General features: G+C 51.7%; 3 protein-coding genes across 5 annotated transcripts; 2 read left to right on the top strand and 1 right to left on the bottom strand.

The window, feature by feature from the left end:
* Positions 1 to 1,224: 1,224 nt before the first annotated feature.
* On the top strand, positions 1,225 to 10,490 carry WBP2NL (WBP2 N-terminal like). Its single transcript, XM_074902592.1, has 8 exons — positions 1,225 to 1,305; positions 3,701 to 3,809; positions 4,360 to 4,495; positions 6,000 to 6,092; positions 6,856 to 7,074; positions 7,475 to 7,603; positions 7,973 to 8,049; positions 8,954 to 10,490. The coding sequence occupies exons 1-8, from the start codon at positions 1,247 to 1,249 to the stop codon at positions 8,999 to 9,001; spliced, it is 870 nt and encodes a 289-aa protein (XP_074758693.1). The 5' UTR covers positions 1,225 to 1,246; the 3' UTR covers positions 9,002 to 10,490.
* Positions 10,491 to 10,632: 142 nt separating this feature from the next.
* On the bottom strand, positions 10,633 to 16,994 carry NAGA (alpha-N-acetylgalactosaminidase). Its single transcript, XM_074902591.1, has 8 exons — positions 16,746 to 16,994; positions 15,937 to 16,111; positions 15,615 to 15,792; positions 15,257 to 15,351; positions 14,429 to 14,590; positions 13,755 to 13,952; positions 13,396 to 13,539; positions 10,633 to 13,130 (listed from the first exon to the last, which is right to left on the bottom strand). The coding sequence occupies exons 1-8, from the start codon at positions 16,919 to 16,921 to the stop codon at positions 12,948 to 12,950; spliced, it is 1,311 nt and encodes a 436-aa protein (XP_074758692.1). The 5' UTR covers positions 16,922 to 16,994; the 3' UTR covers positions 10,633 to 12,947.
* A 286-nt stretch (positions 16,995 to 17,280) lies between these two features.
* On the top strand, positions 17,281 to 24,453 carry PHETA2 (PH domain containing endocytic trafficking adaptor 2). 3 transcript variants are annotated; one of them, XM_074902594.1, is made up of 3 exons: positions 17,535 to 17,635; positions 18,594 to 18,695; positions 19,237 to 24,453. In XM_074902594.1, exon 3 carries the CDS (start codon positions 19,245 to 19,247, stop codon positions 20,058 to 20,060), a length of 816 nt encoding a protein of 271 aa, XP_074758695.1. In that variant the 5' UTR covers positions 17,535 to 17,635; positions 18,594 to 18,695; positions 19,237 to 19,244; the 3' UTR covers positions 20,061 to 24,453. The 3 variants fall into 3 exon arrangements, with proteins under 3 accessions (XP_074758694.1, XP_074758695.1, XP_074758696.1); XM_074902595.1 differs by lacking the exon at positions 17,535 to 17,635 and adding an exon at positions 17,863 to 17,948; XM_074902593.1 differs by lacking the exon at positions 18,594 to 18,695 and having other exon boundaries at positions 17,281 to 17,635.
* The last annotated feature ends 36 nt before the right edge of the window (positions 24,454 to 24,489 follow it).

Here is a 24,489-nt window from a genome sequence, read left to right on the forward strand (position 1 = left end):
TGGATTGCAAGGCCAAGGCTGTGTGTTTTGCCCTATAGGTTTAGGAATTTTTGTTCATTTGTAATAAGGTGGTTTTTAAGCTCTGCTCTGTCGTTTCCTGTTGGATCATGGACTACTTCTAAAGGATCCATAAAAGGTCACCGAGAAAAGCAAGCTCAGGTATTCCTCACTGCCATCTGCTCATGCAAATATCCTACCGGTATCTGCCTATCTACCAGGAAGTCTACAAACAGCAAATATAAAAAATTTCCCGTGTTGTGCGACAGCGGGAGATACTGTTGGGAAAAGGTCTCATCCGATGGAAGATCTGGGAAAAGCCTGAATGGATCCTCGCTCTCGTGTGCCACCAGCTCAGCCCCAGGCTGACCACAGCAAGTCAGATGTTCCCCTCAGAGATACCACTTGAACAGTATCACAGAGGGGTAGAGTCTAAATTTTACCCTGGAGGTACCCACTCAGTGCATTCAGAGACTCACAAACTTTTCACCGCATACGCCATTCACCAGAAAAATTTTGCAACCTATGGTAAATCCCAAAGGTCTTTTTTTTAGGCTAAATTCCATTTAGGCTAAAAAAGGTAACCGGCATCACAGCTGGCGTGGTTACGCTGTGAGCAAAGAGAGCAAGAAAAGCAAGCAGCGCTATGTGTAGGCACTAGTATTTGTGGTTAGTTGTGAGGACTAGTTAATTATGGTTCACTACGGCTTGTAAGCAGGCGCCTCGAGGGAAAGGCTGCCCAAGACGTGCTGCCAGCACCTTTCCCACCCCAGCAGAAGTCTCGGGAAGCGGCGCTGCGAGGGTTACACGAACGGAAGACAGCAACAAATCGCGCTTCAGCCAGACACCGGACCGGGGCGGGGGGGGTTGGAAAAACGCTCTCCCGGCCGCCTCGGCCCTAACTGGGAGGTGGCCGCAAGCTACCGCCAGGCCGGGAGAGGAGGGGCCGGGCCGCGGCCCTCCCCAAGCGGCCGCCGACGGGCCTAAGGCAGAGCGCACACCGACGCTGCCCGCGGCCCGTCACGGGGAAGCCGCGATAAGCGGGGAAGGGCGGGGAGAGCGGCGCCACCGGCTGTAGCAACCCGCCGCCGGCGGCGGCCATTAAAGGCAGCGTCGCCTGCAACCGCCAGCGCCTCATTTCCGCCTTCGCGCCCGCCGCCCGCTGGGGGGCGTCACGGGGGGCGGGCGGGGCGCCACCGGGGCGGGCGTCACAGGGTCAGGGGCGGGGCCAGCGGAGGGGGTGGGCAAGATGGCGCTGAACAGGAACCACTCGCAGGAGGGTGGTGTCGTCATCCCCAATGCTGAGAGGTACCGGTGGGCGGCTGCGGGGCCGTGGGGGGCTGTGGGGCGGGGCCAGGCCGCGTTGCGGGGTTCCTCCTCGCATCAGGGCTGGGCCGGGGGCCGGCGGGGCCCGGCGGTGGGAGGCAGATTGACCTCGCTGGGACGGCCCGGCCCGGTTCGCTTGCGTGGGAACGGGCTGGGGCAGGGAGCGGGAAGCAGGCCTGGCTGGAGCCAGCAGAGCTGCCCCGTCCTTGGTGGTGAAGCTCGGCGGCGATGAGTGCCACTAGCGCACGTCCTGGGTGAAGAGAGCTGCCTGCAATATACAAGGAATTGGCTTTTTTTTATGCCATGCAGTTAGTGATGTCAGAGAGGCAGAGACCACTTAAGGTAGGGGTCCTCATCGCTTGGATTCAAAGTAAGGAAAACTCGTCAGAGGCGAGGCCTGGGCAGAGCAGGTCCCTCCTCTGCGCCGGAGGAACGCCTCTTCCCGAAAACGCAGCCGGCTGCTCGACGCCAGCCCTCGCCCCGAGTGGGGATCGACAGGCCAGCTTGACGGGCTTGGGCTTCGCTTTGATTGTGTTTGGGTCCTCCCCGCATCCCAGTCTTGGCTAGAGAAATCTTAGAAACCAGAGGCCTGGTAAAGGATCATCAAGTTGGTTTGGGGCTGGTAAACAATAGAAAAAAATGCGCTCCAGAAATATTCTCCAGATAATGTTGACTTCATAACTGACCTTTGACATGTAGAGCTTTTGCTGGTTTAAAGAGTTTGTCTATAGTCCTTGACCTCAACCTATTCTTCGAGGTGTTGCTTAGTCACAGGTGGGTGCAGCATGGCTCCATGGGGTGCACACCCCTCCTGTGACAGCCCTAGACCGGCATGAAGGTGCAAACCAGTTCAGCTGCCTGATTATGCCCAGTGGTAGTGGCTGCATGTTATTTGCTTGTGTGCGTAGCTGGGAAGGAATAAACATTACAGTGACTACGTAGAAGTTCTTCCCAGTGAGGCAAACTGACGTGAAGCACTGCTGCGGGGCATGGTTGAGGAAGTGTTCTGGTAACATCCAAGCTGTCAAGGAGTTCATTTTATTTAGCTTAGAAGTGTTTCCTGTTTGCATCTTGGAAGTGGAAAGAGCTTTCCTGCCTTCTCAGTCAGTCCCTCCCAGGCAGTCTGAGAAATCTGCATCTAGCTCAGCTATGAAGTAATGACCCAGTAGAATTTCTTGGTCAGGTTGGGTTTTTTTCACTAAAGCTAGACTTTTTAGTGTCTTCCTCCTTGAATAACTGTGGGTTTGATACATCTATACTGTTAGGCTTTTCTCCCTAAAGAGCATGTGACCTGAAACTACAGGGCTTTTGGTGGTTTTCCCACATGATGGCCCTGCTGATTGCTCCCTTCCCCCAATAATTTTGCAGTTTCCTGACTTGATCTGACTTCTACAGTATGCTGATCAGACTACATAAGGATTACTTTAGATCCGACCTCGTCAGGCTTGTGTTGTGTTAGGGTTTTGTGTTTTCTTTAGCCGTGCTCTTGAACCATAAAACGCCTCAGATTCTTCTGCTGCTGTAACAGGCTGCAAGCTTGTCACCCCCAAGGCTTTTGTTTGTTCTGCAAATTTTCTTACTAGGTGGTATGTTTAGGATCTGACCTCTAGATTCAGTGACATGCTTTCTCAAGTTGACTCATTTTTCCTGAAAATATATTTAATTTTTCAGACAGCTCCATACCCCTGACCCTGCAGTGTTCACAGTTCTCATCTGGCCTTGTGTCATTAGCAAACTTCACTAATGTTCCTGTAGATATCCAACAATAATAGCTTTATTGCTGGCTCCTCATTTTGTTCCTTAGCATGGTGCTGTTATTAGAAATATTTACTTAAATCATGTGAAGCAGGGTCAGCAGTGAGAGTATTAGTAAAGCAACTTCCTTGGTTTGCACAGTGGGTGTGGTGTTGCAGCAGTGCTGTTTTTCTGTGCGGTGGCCAGTCCTGGATTTGAGCATGGACCTGGAGAGAGAGGCTTGCTCTGACATGATGCCTTGGCTTCAGGGGGGTGGTTTGAGACACCTCAACCCTTTCTGTGCCCTGACCTTTGGGCTGAAGCTCTTCTCATGTGGAAGAGGAAATCCTCAGCCTGATGGTTTTGGGCACAGAAAGAGAAACTGTCATTTAAAGCTTCCCTTTGTGGAGGAGGAGCAAGGGTTTTCACAACGGAGAAGATTAATTCTTCCACTCTGCATAAATCATACTTCTCTCTTCAAAGGGAAAACAGCAGGGCCCACATCAGAAATGAGTCTTTTGGGATAATATTCAGAGTTCCTGATGTGCTATCCCCCTCCCTGTAATGATGGGTGGTGGGGTGGTGTCAGAGCTGTTGCTCTGAAGAGTTTATCTCTTCAATTCGTCTTGATTTCCTCCTATAGTGTTCTCAAACAGTGTAAAGATGTGGAGCTCTCCTTCAGTGACGTGACGGGCAAGCCTGAAGCCTTCAAAGGCACCAAGAAAGGGATGCTGTATCTCACCCCTTACAGGGTAAGTCTGGTGCCAGCAGGGCTGCTTCTTTCTCAAGGGATCTTGTAGACTTTAGACCAGAAACCTAGTTGGTGATAGAAAAAGTGATTTTTTTTATGGGAGGAACCACTGAGAGTACTAGTTTGGAGAAGGGAAGGTGGAAATAGGATAGTGCATGCCTGTTTCACAATCCCAGTTCCCTACAAAGGCATGTGCAGTCCTGGAAATCACTGTCTAGAGAATATATTTCATATAATGTGTCAGTATTACTTTCTCTGAAAACTGTCATAGCTTATCCTTAAAAAGCAAAACAATAAAACTCTGTAAATGTGCATGTATGTTTTAAGTGGTATATTATTTTGCAACAGACATGCTTCAGGTGAGTGAGCCGTGTGCCACCATACCTGTTTGGGATCTCGCACTATTAAAGCTGTGAAGTTACATGATGCATACTGATACTAGGAGTTATGTTACCCTCTTGTTACAGCCGGCTGCTGCTACAACTAGAACTCCATGACCACCCTTTATATCTAATTCAAGTAATTCAGAGGCGTTACCTCCTGTCTTGCAGATGATCTTTGTGTCGAAGGGCAAGGATCCTATGCTGTCTTTCATGATGCCGTTTTATTTGGTGAAAGGGTGCTCAATTGAGCAGCCTGTTTTCTCTGCCAACTACATCAAAGGACAGATTCAAGCTGAGGCAGGAGGTATGTGCCTGTGCTTTGTAGACTGAGCTCTTCCCAAGTGTCACAAGTCCTTTTCTGCTGAACATCAGATAGATGGCTTATGTGCACAGGAAGTTCAGACAGAGTAGCTGTGACAGTACAGTTAGCATGTCCACGCTGAAGTAACTTGTGTCTTCTGAAATTTAAGGCACTGCTGCTGAGGTACGTTCTGCCCCCAAAGCCAGAACTGACTTTCACGGTGTGACTTTTGTTTAATCCTGCAAGTTCTGTCTTGCTGTATATGTCGGTGTGTATTCGCTTTCCACGTGTGCTTATTTTCTCCTGTCTTTGACCTCGAAGGGTGGGTAAGTGACCAAATCGCCACTCATTGGCATCGATAGACAGAATTAGCAAGCACTTTTGGTTTTTGGAGGACAGTAATCGCTTACCAACTTGGATATGTTTGTGTGCATTTAGGATGCTGCTGTATATCATTGATTTAGCTTTGTGCCCAATTTAGTGATGAAACTGTGGGAAGTTACAGTCATGATCATGACAAAACATGGAGAATTGCAGAAGATAAATGGATTAAAACCAAGACTTCTTCCCTCTTCAGCCCTGGAATTTGTTTATGTACATTTCCATGGCATCTGAAGAGCTTATGCTTTTGCTTTCTGTTCGTAACAGTATTTTAAAGTGACTGGGTCTTCTGGGGACTGTGGACCAGCCCACTTTCTCAAGCTGAAATCACACTAAGACAGTGGTTTTAAAGAGGAGAATCTCCAAGGGGATGACTTTATCCATGTGGGATTGTTTTGTTGTATTTCTATACTTTATTTCTGCTTTGTCCCCAAGAGACTATCTTTACTTTTACTAACTTCATTGTTACACAAGAAAGATAAATCTTACTTTATGAAATCTTTTATTTAAATGATATCTTTTTTCTAAAAGCACCAAATAAACAAAGCACCCCCCACAAACCCACCACAAAAGCCCTTACTCTTACTTACCTTGCAACATCATCGCCTACTTGCATTTTTTCTGAAAAATTGCTATTATACGTAACCATTTATGATCTGAGCTTCTGTGGGTCAAAGAGATTAAAAATGTTGCATTTGATTTAAATCCCAGCCTTAGTTGCAGATCCTGATCTGTAGTCCTTCAAGGTCAACAATAAAACTTAATTTGAAGGCTTTCAGTTAAAATCCTCAGTAAATTGTGTTCTTTCTTTACATTGTATTCATTATTAGGTTCTATTAAACCTTTCAAGAAAGAACAAAACAACCTAGTATTTAGAGTAGGCTGCTTCTGTGTAACTATAGTGGGGATTGTCTTTTAAAGGATAAAGAAATAAAATCCTGATTTTTTCTTGAAATACTATTTCTGAGGACATCAGATAGCAATGCCATGACTCTTTCCCTCTGGTAATACGACTCAAAATAATTTGGGGAAAAAAACAAAAAATTGAAATATTAACTGTTTTGTTGTCTTGACTGCTACTGAGGAGATTAATAGTCTCTTTCAATTCTATTTTTCTCTCTCCTAGGTGGCTGGGAAGGGCAGGGGATATTTAAACTGACTTTCAACAGTGGAGGAGCCATTGAGTTTGGACAGCTGATGTTCAAAGCTGCCTCTAATGGTAAGGGATCTTCAGAGCCTGCAGTTCCCCCATGGCTGTCTGAGCTAGTTAGAGAATAGTGCTGCTCTTGAACTTCATGGGGAGAAGAGTACCCTATGCACTCTTCCACAGCAATATATTTTTTCTCTTTCCAAGGGAACTTTTGTTTTTCCTTCCAATCATTTTTCTTTCTTTCTTTTATCTTAGTGCTTTGTGCAGTTGGAATATTCTGGGGTTTGTGCTTCTGAGACAGATCAATTTTTTCTATAGAACTTTATTCTTCCTGGGATAAAGTTGAAATATGTGATGGTGAAAAATTGACTCACCTACTCTCGGTTTGCTTCTAGAATAGTGGAGTAAAATGGGGGAAGTTAACATGCACGTTTGGAGAGGGGGAAAAACAAATTTTAAAAAATAACTTCTATTTAAAACTTTCAGTTGGAGGGGGTGGGGAATTTACATTTTTTTCTGATAAGAAAGTTTAAAAAGAAGGAAAAACCACCCTACTGATACTTGCTTTAGAATTGTCTTTTCTTCCAGCAGTGGGAGCTCTGTGATGGAACTGGTACCCGATAGCTAGTATTTTGCAGCTGGTTTCTTTCAGCACCCTGTGAACCTGCAGTGAGGAGACTAATGCTGTTCAAAGGCAGTACTATACACTAATTGTGTATAGTGAACTTAGATGAAAGGAAGTGGTGCTGCATGAATAGGACTATTTTCCTTTTATTCTATACATTTAGTTGTAGCAGAAGGTTGTCTGGCTTACTAAACATGTGCTCCTCAGCTTCTAGTGGCGTTCCTCTCCAGAACCCTGGCTATGGCTACACACCTGTGCCTGGAGGGTACACACCCACCCCGCCTGCTCCTGGGGGTTATTCATCTGTGCCGGGGGGCTATACTGCTCCTCCACCACCAAATGGACCCTATCCTTATGCACCACCTCCGATGAATGCCTACGGACCTTCTCCACAGCCTATGGGATATCCATATGCCCAGACTCCAGGTTTGGAAGTTGTGTAATGGTGACTGGAAGGGTGTGTTTGGTGTTAGTTGCAAAGAAATCACAATGGTACTGTGAGGGTTACTGTAGCTTTGTCTCCGCTGAGGAACTTCGTCCTTGCAAAAATCTGTCATGTGCTGTTGTTCGCACCCATGTGTGTCTCTAGTTGCAACTGGGTGGGAGGTGAAAATGTGTTTTGTAAATTGTGCTGCTGCTTGGCAGAGAATTGTTGCCTGCTGGCCTGACAGGCAAAATGTCGAATCCCTGCTGTCTGCATCCCTGCCAAGCCTGCAGAGCTTCCCTGACCTTGTCCAGGGCTAATGTGCTGCTGGGCCTGTGAACTCTCTTCCTCTCTGTCTCGTTGCCACAGTCCAAAGCATAAATCCAGTGCCATCTTTTTCAGGTATTTACCCACCACTTCCAAACATGAACCCCATGTACGTGCCACCTCCTCCCCCCTACTCTGGGCCATCTCCTGCAGGACCCTCAGCCCCCTCAGCTCCCCCAGCCTGGGTGAGCCCAGGGATGCCAGGTAAATGGGACTATGGGGCTGCCAGGGTCTGGGTGCAAAAGGGTGTGTGGGGGCTTGGGCGGTGGGTGGCGTTGTGGGTGCAGGATGGACTGGAGAAGCTGATGCTGTTGCAGGAGCTCAAAGTCATCTTGATCTATTATTTGAGACAACAGGGTGAGGGGAGCTGCTCAGCTCTGCACTGCATAGCTTGTGGTCAGTTCTAGCCAGCTTGCAGCTTTCTTGAACCGCTGTGAGTTCAAAGCCAGCTTCTGCAGTTGCTGCTGGCTCTTTGGACCTTTGTTGCCTCATCAGAAGAGCTGTGGCTGGGGAGCAGGCTCTGGGGCTTGGGCCTAAGGCAGTGTAAGATGGCTTCTTTTCTTTCCTTTTTAGGGGGCAGTAAGGCCATGGAAGCCGCTTCCAGTGCGTATTACAACCCTGCCAACCCACACAATGTGTACATGCCCATGGTGAGTACTGCGCCTGTGGTCTGTGGGTGCCTGCTCCCTCTTCTGTCACTGATAGTGGCAGCAGTTTGCTTTCCTAGCAAAGTCTAGTGTGCCTTCATATTGAACATGCACAGAAAGTATGCATTTTCCTGAGAGGGGTGCATGGATGTTGGTCCCATGAAGAAGGCTTGTTAAACTCTCAATCAGGAAAGGAGGAGGACCTTAAAGATTCATCCAGTAACAGCCATTTGGTACTTGTCTTACTCTTAAAGGCATAACAAATTTGCATGGGTACAGAGAACACACAGAGCTCTCTGCTTCTGTTGGGCCTGAAAGCGGGGAGGGTTAAGGAAGAGCAGATCACTCAAGGACGAGAGCATGTGGGTTTCTCTTTCATTTTTTTCTGGGCTGTATGGAGATGGGGAGGTCTCTCACTGTTCAGTCAGTGGCAGCTGGTAGGTAGGCTGTAGCCTACATCTGGTATGTGGCAGCCAGTCTGCATGTGCCTTTCCCTGCCTTGCCTGGCTGTGTGGTGGGCTGGAGACCAATAGAGCAGTAAAGCTGGCCCTCAGCCCAAGGCCTTGCTGTCTGCTGGGTCAGAGCTATGAATATCAACAGAGACAAAGCCCAGGATGTGAAGGGAGGGTGGTGATTAAAACAGATTAAATGGTCTGTTTGCAATAGGCGGTTTGTTACCTGGTTTTGAGGGGACCTTTACTAGAAACGTTACGGGAGGCAGCATATATCCTGGAGTATAACTGATACTAGAGAGGAATGGTGTGATGAAATTAGAGCTTAAAACACAGCACCTGGCTCTGTAGCTAACTGAAGAGGGGTCATTTCTTGCTAGCCAAGCCTGGGAACGCCTGGGAAGAGCTCATCATAAAATGAGCAGGATTGTTGACTCTACTGTATCTCCTTCCAGGATCAGCCACCTCCTTATGCACCTCCTGAGGATAAGAAGAACAACTAACAGACAGAAATTGCAACCAGCCTCCCACACTCTCTCTCCCTGAAGACAACTGGCTGTTACTACCCCTTGGGTTAGCGTATCTCTAGGTCCCTTTGTATATATACAATACATGTAGTGCTGGGCAGCTGAGCACCTGCCCTCCTTAAACATTAAGTCAGTGGCAACACAAGGCAGAACAGCAGCACTTTCCTGCTTATTTGATTTATCTCGTGGGGTTGAAGTGCTAACCTTTTGCTCTGCCATTGGCTTGAGGAGAGAGATGGACTACTTCTTAAACCACCAGTAGACTACATCACTAATCTAGGACTAAAATATGAAGGCTCTGGAATCTTGGAGTAAAACTACTTGGAATGCCAAACTTTTGACTTCTGAAGCACCACTCAAGGGGAAAGGTATAGAGAGCCATGAGGTTCCTTGCATAGACCCTTGGGTGCCCTAGAAAGGTGTTAAATTCCCTTAAATTCTGGCACAGCTCAGTGTGAGATGGGACTCTGGAAGTCCTGTATCGTGCTGGAACAGTGTGTTTTATGTCCTAGACTAACAGTCTTGAGAAGTGCATCCTAAGAGACACTGAAGCCTTGGGCTATGCAAGAGGGAAGGGGATGGGCTCCAGTCAGCCTGCCGTTGTGTAGGCATTGAAGCAAACAAAGGTGTGGCAAGGCAGGGAGTTGAGACGGGCAGGTGTGCAAATCGGTCTTCCTTTCCCTCTCCTCGAAGCAGGTCTCGTATATCTGTGCAGTGATCTTGTGTCAAGCAGCTGTTCTTCAAGCGTAATGGAGTCAAGTGCTGCACAGGAGGCTGCTTGCCTTGGAGCAAAATACGTTCCATTAGGAAGATGACCTGGCACTAGCCTTGTCAGGAGACAGGTCCTGTAGCCCTGACTCCCTCTGCTGAGTAAGCTTGTGCTGTGAGCTAGCTCCACGGGGGAAAACTGGCCTTCATCTCTTCCTCGGCCCACTACAGCCAGCATGTGTATGACTACATCTGAGCAGCGTGGGAGAGTCAGCGCTGGAATTCCAGAGTTGGGTTGCTTAGGGGTGCAGTGCCCTCTCTCAGCTGAAAACCACTGTCTGGGGTGGATGTTACTAATGCTCAGCTCTCCTGCAGAGAGTGGCTGCTCAGCCACAACCTTTCCTTCTTCCTTAGGACATAGTGCCATTAAACCTGCTCTGAAGAGAGTTCCTCTAGTCTGGTGATCCTTTACGTATGGGGTGATTGTAATTCTTTGTACAGCCTTCCTACCTTCACAGTGAAGGGGAAGGAATGTTTCCCCTCTTACTTCCCTGCATGTCAGGTCTCTCCAGTAAGTGAGGCTTGCATGTGTGAATTCCTAAATTAGCCCTGCATAGGGGGAAGTACCTCTATAAACACCTTTTAAGTCTGAGTTAGAGAGATTCTAATAACTATATTTAAAAAAAAAAAACACAAAACAACCATGAATGTTTGTAACTTTTTGAATTGCACTTTAATACAAGAGTGTTGATACCTATAGCTGCCTGTTCACTGTTGTGTGTGTTGTGTTCACCTTTATTCATGCCTACTGCACGGAAGGTTGGAGCCAACAGCAATCACTGGTGGTTTTCTCTCGGGTTGGCTGTGGACCAGTCCTTTCTCCTTGGTGCGTGGCTAACCTGGATCTGGAATGAAGTAACTGGGTACAGAGAAGAAGGTGGGGCTCATCATCCTGCTTCCTGGGGAGGGTGGAAGGCTCTCGCCCTGAGACCCAGAACTGGCACATGTTCATGTCCTCATGTCACCACCCTTCTATGCCCTATGGCTGCATTCACAGCACCTCTCCTATGTAAATTTACTGCCGGAGGGAAGGCATGTGTTTAAGAGGAAGTCCTCGCTAGCCAATTTCTTTTTCAGTGAGGGAAAAATAAATGCATGGTAAATGAAAATGGCACTTAACTCTGCACTGTAAAATCTTTTTTCCCTTGTGCCAAGGAAAGCTGTTGCCCTGCTAACCTGTAACTATTGGAAAGCCATTTCCTACTATGCATCAGTCTAGTCTCTGGCAGGAAACCAGTTCCGTTTCTTTGCACAGTTGTTCCTATTTTGAGGTAATGATACTGTAATCCTACATTAACCATGTAGTTGTAGCTAGCAACACTGAATAAACGTGAAACAGAGAGCCTGTAATCTGCTTCCCCTTTATTTTAGTTAATTTGTCTCAATCACTCCCCAAGAACAAAGCCAGTTTCTGTATACAGACATCAAGTGCACTTGTCCTTGTTAGCATGGCAAGCACATCGTGTTCAGTATCTTTGTGCTGCACTCAGACAAAGTTTCTGGAAGTGGCCAGAATCAGACATTTGATCCTGCAGGAACCAGAGTAAGTGGATGACCAGGAACCCTCCAGAATCTGCACAGAAATGGGAAACTATTTTTTTCCCCCCCCCCCCTTTATTTCCCCAGTCTCAGGCTTAATCTTGTGTTGGTGTCCCTGGGCTGCAATTTTAAGAAGCAATCTTCACAAATGCTGCACCTCTCTCCAAGGCAGTTGGGGCAGGTCATGTCTGCCCGTAAACTCCTCATAGGATGTGTGCTGTGTGAAGATGAAGCAGTTGAGGGCTTTAGTCTGTCCCACCACTCACTTCCAGTTTACTAGTGCAGGCTCCTCCTCAGGATGGAGCTGTGGATAGAACTGTCCTTGGGAGGAGGAGCCTTTCCCTGAGAAGCTCTGAGTGCTCAGCCTGCTGGAAGAGGGCCTGAGCCCCCTTCTAGCAGGAATTCCCTATGTAGAGCAAGAACAAGCTGCAACTTGCTGCTTGGAGGCAACTGTGACCATCTCCTGATGCAAAAGACAACCTCAGCTGAGCATTAGCATCTTCCTGACACTGCTTTGTGCACAACACACTACGGCTCTGCAGTTTTTGGTGCTGTACCACAGCAAGGCTGCTGGGGTTGTACATGACCAGTGGAGGTTTTTGCTTTGCTGTGATCTAATACCAGAGGGGATTTAATACAATGCTAGCATGCGTGGTAGGCTGATGTAGTGCTGCCCTCTAACTTCCCATGTCCCGCTAAAACACAGGTGCACAAGAAGCTGGGAGGGAGCAGAGCCAGAGCAGCAGACCCAAACTGTCCAATGGAGTATTCCATATCATACATCTTGCTCTTTGGGGATTGTGGTTTCAGGATTTTCTCTCCTCTAGGATCACTATCCAGGAATGGGCTGGGCATTGGTCAGCAGGTAGTGAGCAATTCTACTGTGCATTACTCATCTATATATTCTATTATTACTATTATTCTAATAACCATTATTATTTTATTTCAATTATTAAATTGCTTTTATTTCAATTTACAAGTCTCCTTACCTTTACCCCTCCACTTCTTTCCCCCCCCCCCCAGTGCAGGGGAGGGTGAGCAAGCAGCTGTGTGGTGCTTAGTTGCCAGACAGGTTTAAACCAGGACAGGAGGGTACATTGGAAGGATGCAGCCCTATTGTCAGCCCCTTATTCTAAGCCAAAATGATTACAGCAAAGGAAGGAAGGTGACCAGGTCTGATACTTGAGGGTAATGCCATCACACATAGTGGGGGGGAGGTGTCACTAACCTAGAAGATACTAAAGCATCCAAAGCCTTTTGACAGATACAGTTCAAACAGCCCCTGCAGCAGTCAGTGGTACCCAGCTTGAAGCAGTGCTCAGGTGTCAGAGCTGACCAACTCCCAACAGTGGCTGGACTCTGCTTGTACGGCGTATCTCACAGGGCTTTGCAATCACCAAGGAATTATGCTCTGCACACCCTTAGGAGGCGGGTAACAAGAATTCCTGCTCTACACAGAGTGAGTAGACATCATCAAGCTGGTACTGGAGGAATGGTCATGCCCCAGCACGGCTGGGCACTTCAGCGAAAGGCACTTGTATAGTGAAGAGCCATGTGTCCCAGGGTCTCGCAGCTCATGCCGGCACTGACCCACACTCCCATCCACTGAGCCTTGTCACAGGAGGACTGGGCGGAAACTCTTGCTGGGAGCTTGCTGTCTGACAACGTGCCAGGACTGCGCTGGGAGCGCCGTGGGGTAGAGATACCACACCACCACCCCTGAGGGGTTAATAACGACCGAGAAGCTGTCTCCTGTTTTTAAGCCACTCGTGATCTTCCCACTGTACACATCTTGTACCTGGAAGAGACAAAAGGTGGCTACCAGGATTTCCACAGACCTTTCATCCCGAGGTCCAGCCACGGTCACTGACACGGCATGGTGCGACAGGGCACAGCAGCAGGCAACAGGAGGGCAACCCCATGGGCAGCTGCCCCTTCATCCTGGAGGCAGGAGTGGGAGTTCCTCCCTCCCCGCAAAATGCACAGAGTGTCAAAAGAAGGGAGCTGGAGAGATCCAGGTGCCATGGGGCTGTCCTGCTATGCAGTGCGCCAGTGGGGCTCACCTCATACACAGTGTCCTGGGGAAAGTGGAGCTTGGCCAAGCTGGTGGTGTAGACAAAGGGCATATCTGTCCTCCGGCTGAAGAAGACGAGGGCACTGGCACCCTGGGACAGCGGGCGCAGGAACACCTCGATGTGGGATTTCTCCTAGGGGTGGGGACAGGTGGGTGAGGCAGATCTCCTGGAACCACTGCTGGCCCGTAACTTCTGACCTTGCCCTGCAGGGCTGCTACACCAGCAGGTCCCCAGCTCCCACAGCTCTCCTGATCATGTTTCTCTGCATCGCTTCCCTCTCCATCCTTATTACAACACCCCATGCTGCTTCTGTCTGCTCTCCCAAACGCATCCGCCTTCCCCCTAACCTTGACAATCCTGCGCCCCTGGATTCCCAGGGGGTCCTGGTTGATCTGGATCATCAGGCGGTTCTGCAGGATCTCCTTGGCGCTCGGGGATATGGTGCGAAGATCCGTGGACATGAGGAGTGGAGCTGCCATCACTGTCCACAAGGCCATTTGGGAGCGTGACTGCTCATAGCTAAGGCCAAAGTTTCCAATGATAAGCTGGAGGGGAGAAGGTGAAAAGATGGGAGAAGCAGAAAAGGGTTAGAAACTTGTCTGCTTGTCACCTTTGGTGATGTTGCAGCCTGCTGGGAGGGAGCATGCATGGGAAACCTCACACATGCTTTTGCTCCCCCTCAAGAAACCTACCACTGCCAGGAGATCCCGCCCCTGTTAGGTGCTGAGCTGTCAGCACATGTTCAAATGCACTCACTAACACCCTTTGCTTCACCACTATCCCCACTCAGGATGTACAGGGAAGGACACATGGACAACTCAACAGGCATACTCAAGACATGAAGGGTTCATTGCAACCACAGGCTTTTCCCACAGCTTAGCCAAGGGCAACACGAGCTTTGCTTCTTTGCAGCAACAGGACTCTTGCTCCTGGCCCTCTTCCTTTGCCCTGCCCCTAGAAGGGGATCCCTGGAGATCCCCCATCCCCAGCCAGGGTCAGAGCACCCACCACCCAGCCACACCATGTCTGGGTCATTCCAGTGTCCAGGGCCAGCTGCCGGCTGCAGCACATCCTGGTTTGCGGAGAACCAGTCCAGGATGGAAAGTACACTGTCCCAGGAGTCCTGGATGTCGTCGTAGTTACGCCACAGGTTGCAGACATTTGCCAGGATGGTGTAGTTCACCTGGAGAGGAGCACAGGGTCAGGCAGGAGGGAGAAAGGACCCAGTCTGCAAGGTGGGGGAGAAAGGGCAGCCACACTTGTTGAGGGCTGCAGCATCCAGAAAGTGTGTGAAAGGCAGAGGGATCTGTAGAATGGCAACATCATATAATGAAGGACAGAGTCGTATCTCTGTGTGACTGGGCACGTCCCAGTATGAAAGGATGTCTGGCAAAAAAAGCACAGAGGCCATGGGGAAATATGATCAGCTGCAAGAATGAGGGTAGCTTGGGAATGACTCAGAATATGGAAGAGTAAATAAATAAATGCAGTCAATTCTCACAAAACATTACTAGGGGGAACATCCTATTTCAAGCATTTAAACCAGACAGGACCCATCTCAGAAGAACAGATTGTCAGGATCAACCCCACACCAGCTGAGGGGGGTGAAGAGGGCATGGTCCAGTGCCTCCTTCCCCCAAACTCCCATCACCTAGCCATGTTGGGAACCCTAAGTGTCCCCAGATGCCTGGCAGGGAGGCCACGTCCCCTCTGGAAACCTGCAACCCCATCCTACTGGGGTGGAGCTATAAGCAGGGTGTAGCACACAGCTCCCACAGCTCCCCCAGACAAGAGCTTCCCCATGGCACAGGGGATGCAGGAAAGAGCCAGTAGATGGGACAACCCTCACCTTGGGGGGGAGCCCCCCCTGATATGCTGGCCAGCTGCAGGAGTAGACAATGGGGCGGCCTGTGGCGTTCAAGGCCCTCGCCATTTCTGGGTAGCCTTAGGGAGAGAAGATGACAACTGGTGAAGGAGGCAGTTGGCAGCAGCCTGTGTTCCAGCCCACCCAGCCAGGGAAACCCCAGGCTAGCCTGGCCTCCTGCCTTACATCAGCTCTAGGGCACCCAAACTCCATCCTCTTTGCCATAGAGCTGCAACAGGAGACATGAGGGAAGAACTGGCTGGCCAAGAGTTTCTGCAGACAGCCATCCGTCCTGACTGAAGCAAGCGAGGGGAGAAATGCCAGCCGGCTGGGGAGCCTTTACCCTGTGCCTGCTCCTCTTCCGATGAGTAGCACCCATCCAGCTTCAGCATGTCCACACCCCACTCTGCAAAGGTCTGGGCATCCTGCTCCACACGGTCCAGTGTGGTGCCTGGGTAGCCCCCACATGTGAGGGTGCCCAGGTCACCGTAAATTCCCAGCTTCAGGCCCCGGGCATGGACCTACAAGGACAAGAGAGCTGCAAAGGAGGGGATGAGGTGGGTCTGAGGGGCAACCCAGGGACCAGGTTTTCCATCCCCTCCCAGTTCTCCTGCCATGGTGGTGTGGCGACACAGAGATCCCCACCACCCCCAGCAGGCACTCACGTAGTCAGCCAGAGCCTTAATCCCCCTGGGAAACCTCTCTGGGTCAGGAATCAGCCGTCCCGCCACGTCCCGCTGCTTGGCAGACCAGCAGTCGTCAATATTGATGTACTGGTAGCCCAGCTCCCTCCAGCCATCCTCTGCCAGGCGGTCTGCCATCTCAAAGAAGAGCGTCTCACTGCAGATCGGGGGGACAGGAACGTGACAGGCTGAGACACTGCAGCCTCCATGCCCCACCAGTGGAGGTAGTCAGCAGGACTTTGGGGCTGAGGACTCTGGGGGGTCGGTGACCACAGGGCTGGCCTGGGCCATAATGGAGGGTCTCCAGGGCTCCTGTTTAAACCCTGTCCATGTCCTGTTCATTGATCTCACTGAGGAGAAGTATTTCCCCAACACCCCACAAAGCCCAGCCACATCCATCTGCACCGAAGGCTCTCCAACCCCAGCACCAGGACACCCGAACCCCCCGCCTCGCACACACCATGCCCCCCAGATCCTGCCACTGCAGGGCTCACCCCAGGGACACGGACAGTGCCAGAGTCGTCCCGGTCCTGATGTCCGGCCCGACCACCCACCAACCCCCCTCCTGCCCTGGCATCGCCCCATCCACCCCTCGGGGCAGACCACGGACACCAGCCCGGCGTTTCTGAGCAGGTTCCCAGGGGCAGGGGACACACAGGACAAGCCCTCCTTGTCGAACCCCGGGGCGGGGGGCGGGGGGCGCGGGGAGATGCCGCGCCGAGTCCCTCCTTGGCAGCGATGCCCGGGGGGGGGGCGAGGGGTGGCGCCCCGCCGCTCCGCGCCCCGCTGACCTGATGCAGTTGCGGGGGTCCGCCCGGCAGTCCACGTTGCAGCGGAACCTCTCCCAGGCCAGCCAGCCCATGGGGGGGGTGAGCGCCAGCCCGTTCTCCAGGGCCACGGAGGGTAGGGGTAGGGCCAGGGCCAGGGCCAGGGCCAAGGCCAGCCCGCTCAGCACCGCCGACCCCATCGCTGCCGCCGGTGCACAGAGCTCCTGTGCCCTCCCTCCCTCTCCTCACCCCAGCCCGTTCCGGCCTGGCCCGGCCCCGCTCACATGATGCCGCCCGCATCACCTGACCGCCCGCTCCCACCTCCCTCCCTCCCGGCATCGCACCCTGCCCCGCTGCGCGGCACGGCCGCCCCACCCCGCTGGTATCGCACCCCCTTGCCGGTGCTGCGCCCCACAGCCGGGGCGCCCCATTGGTACCGTCCCCCTGCGCTGTCGCATCCAGCCGGTATCGCACCCCACGGCCGTTGCACCCTGTTGGTGCTGCTGCACCCCACTGCCGTTGCACCCCATTGCTTAGCACCCAGTCGGTGTGGCACCCCATTGCCATCGCACCCCACCGTTGCTGCACCCCATTTCTGGCACCCTGTCACCGCCGCACGCCATGGCTACTGCAACCCAACAGTTACACTGGCGGGATGGGGGGGGGGCTTCAGGTCCCCCGGCGGTGGGTCCCTGGGGGTACCCGGAGGGGTGGCGGCCGCAGCGAAGAGCTGCGGATGAAAGCAGCTCCAGGCAGGCCGCGATGCCCCCCCGCCGCCCCCCGCCGCCGGCGGGGCGGTGCTGCCGGCGCGGCGAGACGGCCCCGGCGGCCGCAGGAGCCCTCCCCCGGCCGGCCGCGGCAGGGCCCCGGCCGCCCGCCCCGCACCGCCGCGCCGCGAGCAGGAAGGGCCCGAGGTGAGCCGGGACGGGACGGGGCCCGCGGCCCCGCCGCCGGGGCGAGGCGCTGGGCGAGGGCTGGGGGGCGGCGGGGCCGGCGGCGGGCGGCGGGGCCCGGCCGGGGCCGAGGAGGGCCGCGGGCACACCCGGGCACACAAAAACGCGCAGCCCGGCCCTGCACACGCGCACAGCGGCCCCGCCGGACCCCCGCTGCCCCCTCACGGCAGCGCTGGCGTGGGCCGCCCCGGCTGCCCTCGGCCGGGCTGTGCGAGGCTGGAGGCTCCTCAGGGTGTCGCGCCGAGGGCGAAGCACTCCAGGGAACAGCGTTTCCGTATGTCTGATGAGATTCTTGTCCGTTTTCCAGCTGGGTCCGTGCCCCCTTGTCCTCAACCCTGACGGGGGAGAAGGGCTCCGGGAGGGATACTGGAGGTTGCTCAGCAGGGGGGAGCTGCCCCCGCCCGGATCTGGCCGGGGAGGGCGGCCGTGGTTTGTTTTCCCCGTATTTCTCTGTGCAGAGCTTTAGCGGTCGGACATCCATTTGCAGCTGTAGAATCGCAAAGGCTGTGCTCGCTGTGTCCTTCTGTGGGACCTGCCAGCTTGCCGAGTCGCCTGCCGTGGGGCCTCTGCAGATGGTGCAGTAACAGACTTCTACAAAAGCGCGCTTTTTTTTTTTTTTTTTTTTTTAATAAAACCAAAACAAACCCCCAGGAGCCAAAAAACCAAACCCATAGGAGCCAAAAAACAACCCTACAGGAGTGCTGCCTGAGCTGGGATGGGGCTCAGGCTCTGAAGCCAATGCAGGTGTCCCCGGTTTCACCACTCCAGTTTCCAGATCCGCCTGCCTGTGGTGCCCAGCCCTGGCCGCTCCTGTGCACCAAGGGCCCTCGCTTTCTGGGGTGGGAATGATGCAGCTCTTAGCTCTTTCATTCTCAAGCTGGTCTGGTTTGTGACTCCCTCTCTGCCACCTTTCCTCCAGCCAGGGATGGGGCTCGGCACAGTGAAGCTTCAGAGGCCCTCGGCAAGGGAGCAGCACATCTAAGGAAGACGGCAAGGGGTTGTGGTCTGACCTGAACAGCCGGTACGGCACCTCGCACCCCGCTGCTGGTGAACCTGCCGAGGCTGGGCATGCTGCTGCTTGGAGGGCTGGTGGGGATGGGTGGTCCTGTGTGGAGATGGGGAGCAGAGAAAGGGTGCTCAAATGGAGGTCCCAGAGCCCTTGGATCTGAGAACACCCTCCTTACCCTGCCCTGTAATAGAGGAAAGTGCAATGAATGTCCTACAGGCACAGAGGCAAATTTCTTTGATGCACCCCATAAAAAAACAGCAAAGTAGGTCACTTGTGGAATAAGAAACAAAGCAGCAGTGGTGGTGTCCCCAGAGAAGGCAGGTGTCTCGGTGGTGGGGCTCTGGTGATGACCTCTCTGCAGCAGCAAGGAGCCAGCATGCCATTTCCAGGGGTACTTGCTGGGTTAGACACTGTCCTGCAGTGCTGGCTGCTGGAGACAGGGCTGCTTTTCCCTGCAGCAGGTTTGGGGCAGGATCAGACCTCTCCTGGTGGGATGGGTAAGATGTTACTTGCCCCAAGCTGACTTCTTCCCTCTCTCTTACTCTGCTCCTAGGCAGGGCAATGAAGCTGAACGAGAGGAGCGTGGCTCACTACGCCACCTGCGACTCGCCCGCTGACCATGCCGGCTTCCTCCGCAAGCGTGTGGAGCGGCACCACCACCATGCCCACCACCACCACGCCACCTCCTACCAGCGCCGCTGGTTTGTCCTCAAGGGCAACCTCCTCTTCTACTTTGAGGAGCGGGAGAGCCGGGAGCCTGTGGGGCTGGTGGTTCTGGAGGGCTGCACTGTGGAGCTGTGCGAGGCTGCCGAGGAGTTCGCCTTTGCCATCCGCTTTGACGACGCTGGCGCCAGGGCTTACGTGCTGGTGGCTGACGGGCAGGCTGCCATGGAGGCCTGGGTGAAGGCGCTCTCACGGGCCAGTTTCGACTACATGCGGCTGGTGGTGAGGGAGCTGGAGAAGCAGCTGGAGGAGGCCTGCAAGAGCTTGGCCGCTTGCCGCAAGTCTCCACGGAGGTCCTCCTCCTCTGGGAGGAAGAGGCACCTCTCCAACCCTGCCTTGCTGCCTCTCCAGGAGAAGCCTGCCATCCTGGAGAACGGTTACTCCACGTGGGGTAGTGGTGGTGGCATCCCTGGGGAGGCCACCTGCTCTGACCGTGACGGAGCGCATGTTAAGCCCCCGCCCCTGCCTCCACGCAGACGCTCTGCCGCCAGCAGCGCCACGGGGTCCCCAGTGCCTGGCCTCTCGCCAGCCATGCCAGAGAGCCCGGTGTCACCAGAGACGGCCTGCTTCTCCAAGCTGCACAGCTGGTATGGGCAGGAGATTGCAGCGCTGAGACGGGAGTGGCAGGAGAGGCAGAAGAGAGGACACCCATGACAAGGGGGTGTGAGCCACCAGCCAGTCGATGCCCGGCAGCCTGTCTCCCACACGGGAAGAGCAAAGCAGGGGATGCTGCTTGTCCCTACCCTGGTCAGTGGCCAAGTGTGAGGTGCGTGTGTGCTTCACGGGGCCCATGGGAAGGACCCGTGTCTTCCCCAAACCTCATGTTTCATTTCTGTGAGGCTTTATACAACAGGAGACTGCGTAATATCAGGAAAGCCGTCTTTGAACTCTCCTCTGCTGGTGATACGAGGTGTGGAGGGGACCCAAGCTGTCACATATGAAATGAACCTCACCCAGCGGGCTTGGTCCCTTGCCGTCTTGGCATGGTGGATGCTCTGGCTGCTTTATTGCCACCTCTCCTTCACCACTTTCTTTTGGTTTTGTTTCTCAGCGTGGAAGTTTGCACAGGTCAGTGTTTATTATTGTCTGTGGACTTGTGCCGAAGTACTTAGCCTTTGCTCTTTCAGCGCAGATAAGGCTGTGCTCTTATGAAATGCCTCCAACAGGCCACTGGCGGGTGCCTACAGCCTTGTGCCTCTCTTGTCACAGAACACAAAGTGAGCCACCGCGGCTGTGGCTGGCCCAGCAGCCGGGGCAACAAGGACCGGGCTTTTGTGTCATTGGGTTTTTTTCTTTGATCTGCACTAACCCTCCTCCCTGCTAAATCCCTCAGGATGTGGATTTCACTGGCTTACATCTGTCTCTTTGGCTGCCTGAGCTCAGCAGCAGGGCTGAAATGGAGACACCGAGCCTGGTCTGAAGCAACAGCAAGGACCAGGAGCTCCCCAGGGCTGATCTGGACTCTGTCAAATGGTAGCCAAGCCTGTTAATATCTCCAGCTCAAGCCTTCCCTGTTCCAAAACAAGGATGTTAAAACCTTGTTGCCTGGCCAGGGGTGAATTTCTCAGCTCTACGCAGACGGTAGCTCCTGCAAAGTGCCATATAGGGCTCAGGCAACTCATTGGGCAGCTTGACAGCGCCCAGAACCACACTCTTGCAGGGCCTCTCTTGCTGTTGTGGCTCTGCCCAGGTCCTGGCAGAGCTGTGCAGTCAGAGGAGAGGCTGTGGAGGAGCAGGGAGGAGGAGAGGGCTGGTCCCAGGAGAAGTGAAGGTGTGGGAGTGAGTTACAGGTAGCACTGACTGCACGTCAGCAATGTCTGGGCTTGCCTCTCAAGCATCAAAGCCATACTGCTGCTTTCTACCAAAGCCAGCACCTGACCTGCTGGCGCCTTCCTCCCATTTCACATCAGCATCGCTCAGCTGATCTCTGTAGCAGGTCCCACCCTCCCAGCGGGCAAGGAGGGCTGTGGGGAGGCATGCCTGTCACCTTGCTACAGAAACAGACTTGTCCTTCAGTAGGTCAGCAGCCTTGGCCACGAGGCAAAATGTACAAGTAGGTGGGTGCTGAGTCCAGGGACTGGAACACCCTGGAGATGGGGTTTATAAATTTTTTCTCTTATCCTCTTGGCAAGGGCTGTTTTTCAGAGCAGAAAAAATACGTGAAGCAGTCTTGTGTTTCCTATCTAACTGTTAAAACTGTTCTATTGAGAAACCTTGCCAAGAAGGCAAGAGGCCATTCGAGGTCATGACCGGTAGGAACCTATTTGCCTTTCTGGAGTTAAACACATTCAGTTTAATACTTTGCAATAGCCAGTGGAGATAGCCAATGCAGAAATCAAATTACTTCTGTTAACTCTTGGTGCCTTTGAAAATGTATCTCTGGTAGTTTTGGATTATGGGCTTCCAGCCTCCTACCTAATTATGGCTTGATGGTATATTAGAGGAAGTCAGATCTTAAATCAGACCTTACAAATATGACTTTGAGCAGTGGGAGTGTAACTTTCACATACAAGTTAATCCAGAATCACAGAATCATTCAGGTTGGAAAAGCCTTGGGATCATTGAGTCCAACCATAGAGTAGTCCATACTCTACAAAGTTCTCCCCTACACCATATCCCCCAGCATCTCATCTAAACGACCCTTAAAGACATCCAGGTGTGGTGACTGCACCACCTCCCTGGACTGTCTGACCACTCTTTCTGTGAAAAATTTTTTCCTAATGTCCAGTCTGAAACACCTCTGTTGCAGTTTAAAGCCATTCTGTCTTATTCTAACACTAATTACCTGTGAGAAGTGATACAATCCGGTCCTCTCTAGTTTGTGCCTGCATTTCACAGTAAGGATCTTTGAGTTTGGGAGGATTATTTTTGTTCTGCTTTTTAAGTGAAAACAGTTGAGAAGGACCAGGAGCAGGTGACTATGTGCCAGTGACCAGGCTCTGTCAGCAGCCCAGCTGGCTGGATTTACGGGCCAGCTCTGCCTCCCTACCTAACTCTTGAAGGTTCAGTGGGAACCTGTCCCTTTCCCCATGCTGGGGCAGCAGCATCAGGGGGTGGCAGTACCTGGTGCCTCCTCTCTCTGAACATGGGTATTTTTGGGGCCAGGGTCAGATTTGGCAAGCATTTTTCTGTGGGGTTTGTTTTTTTGTTTTTTTTTTTAAAGTAACTCAGAAAAATATTCCTGATGTCTCAGATTTACATAAGGCAGTTTGATGGTAAAGATTTAACTTCCAAAATAAATCAAAATGTAATGGCAGTTTCCTACATGAGACCCAAAAATCGAGAGTGACTTGAAAGGGAAAATAAATTAACAAAGCCAGTTCTGTCAGAACTGGAACGGAAACAGTATTATTCATTTAAGGGCAGTTTCACTTTTAAGAAGCTTAGTTTGTTTTAATAAGCCAGGATTGTGCTAGTAACACTACTAAAGAGCTTATATTTAATGCTTTAATCTGTCCCATTCAAATGGCACAATTTCCACGGTACCTGCCTTTGCCTTAGCACATATCCCAACTAAATCCTAAATCCTGCAAATGAGGAGCTGTGCTCTGCTTTCTGTCTGATCGCATTTGGAGTAATTTTGTGGTTTATTCTGCAGTGCTGAGAAGAAAATGGCTGACTCCTGAACAGTATTTGTGCTTGGCCCACCTGTCCATACCTGAGCCTTTGCTAAGTCTCCAAAGTGCTGAGTGACTTTTTTGCATGCACTTGGTCAGGGCTTCCTCACCATCCTGCTCACATAGCAGGGGTGGGCCCTTTGTGAGTAAAAAGAGCCATAATTTGAGCCATGCCCAAATTTATATGGAGTACAGTATGTTTAATGATCACAGCTGCTTGCTTCATTAGGCAGGAAGCACCTGGGTGCTCCACCACCTCCAACACCATTTGAGATGGAGGCTATCAGACCAGCTTGGCTGAGGATCAGTTGAGGGGGCAGCACCTTTGAAGCAGCCCCCAGGCAGAAAGTTAGGATTTCAGCTTCCTGAGATTGCACACGAAGCTAGCTAATGGAGCGTCCTCTTTGTCTGTCTGCAGGCAGAGATCATTACAGGAAAAGCAGAGAGTTTTCACAGCACATTGTCTCCAACAGCAAAACAAGAGTGATTGCCACACACTATTTTTCTCCAGTCACTCGGGTTTGGACAGGTTCACCTCCTGCCTTCTCTTTCCCTTATTATTTTTTAAAAATAGAAAATGTCTGGGCAGCACAAAACAGGTTCCCTAGCAAAGGGGGAGCTGAACACTAAAGCTGAATGGCTACTTTTCTTTAAGTACTGAAGTCAAATCCCTTTCTAAGAATTTTTTTTTTAGCAAAAGAAATTCTTGTTTAGCAAAAGAATTTTTTCTTGCAAAAGTAATGAGAGAAAAATGCTTGAATTTAAAAGAAATTGAAGACTGAAAGAGGGAGAGCGATTCTGACGTTGCCTTTGTATACCAAAGTGCTCCCAATCCTGCTAAAATAGTTGATGGAATCCTTGTATTTTTCTAAAGCTGGCATTTCAGATTCAGGCCCACAATGTATTATTTCTGCACATGTCTCTTTTATAAACCAACTGTGGTGATGTTTTCCACTGAATGCAGGTCCTAGCGATAAGGGTAACCTAGAGATTTTACCTGGGGTGTCTACTAGCCATTTGGTGGACATTCACAACCAAGACTGAACATTTTCTGTTACAATAGTGAAATGTAGCTACTGCATTAACAGTTTCGGGGTGGGTGAGCCCCCCAGTCTTACCCCTCTCAACTGCCTTGAGAAAGAAACTTAAATGACCCCCACTGAAATATACAGGGAATGGGTGGAGTCCCCGTGTCAGGGACATCTTTCACCAGCATGGAGCTGCTTCGTCATCTGCACAATTGCCAGGCAACACTACAGCAACCTGCAGAAACACTCCTGCCTTCTGAAGTGCTTGTATTTTAGGTGGACAGGTTTTTAAGAGGCAGTTTTGCATGCGCCTTAGTTTTACATGCGGAACTTGTATTATGCATTTCAAGACGTTGTTAACGTTTGTATTTTATGCCATGAAGCCGAATAAACCGTTTTTGTTTGTAACCCGTGCGCTGCCAATGGAGCTGTGAAACC

Source organism: Athene noctua, chromosome 3 (genome assembly GCF_965140245.1).
Source record: "Athene noctua chromosome 3, bAthNoc1.hap1.1, whole genome shotgun sequence".
NCBI classification, from domain to species: Eukaryota; Metazoa; Chordata; class Aves; order Strigiformes; family Strigidae; genus Athene; species Athene noctua.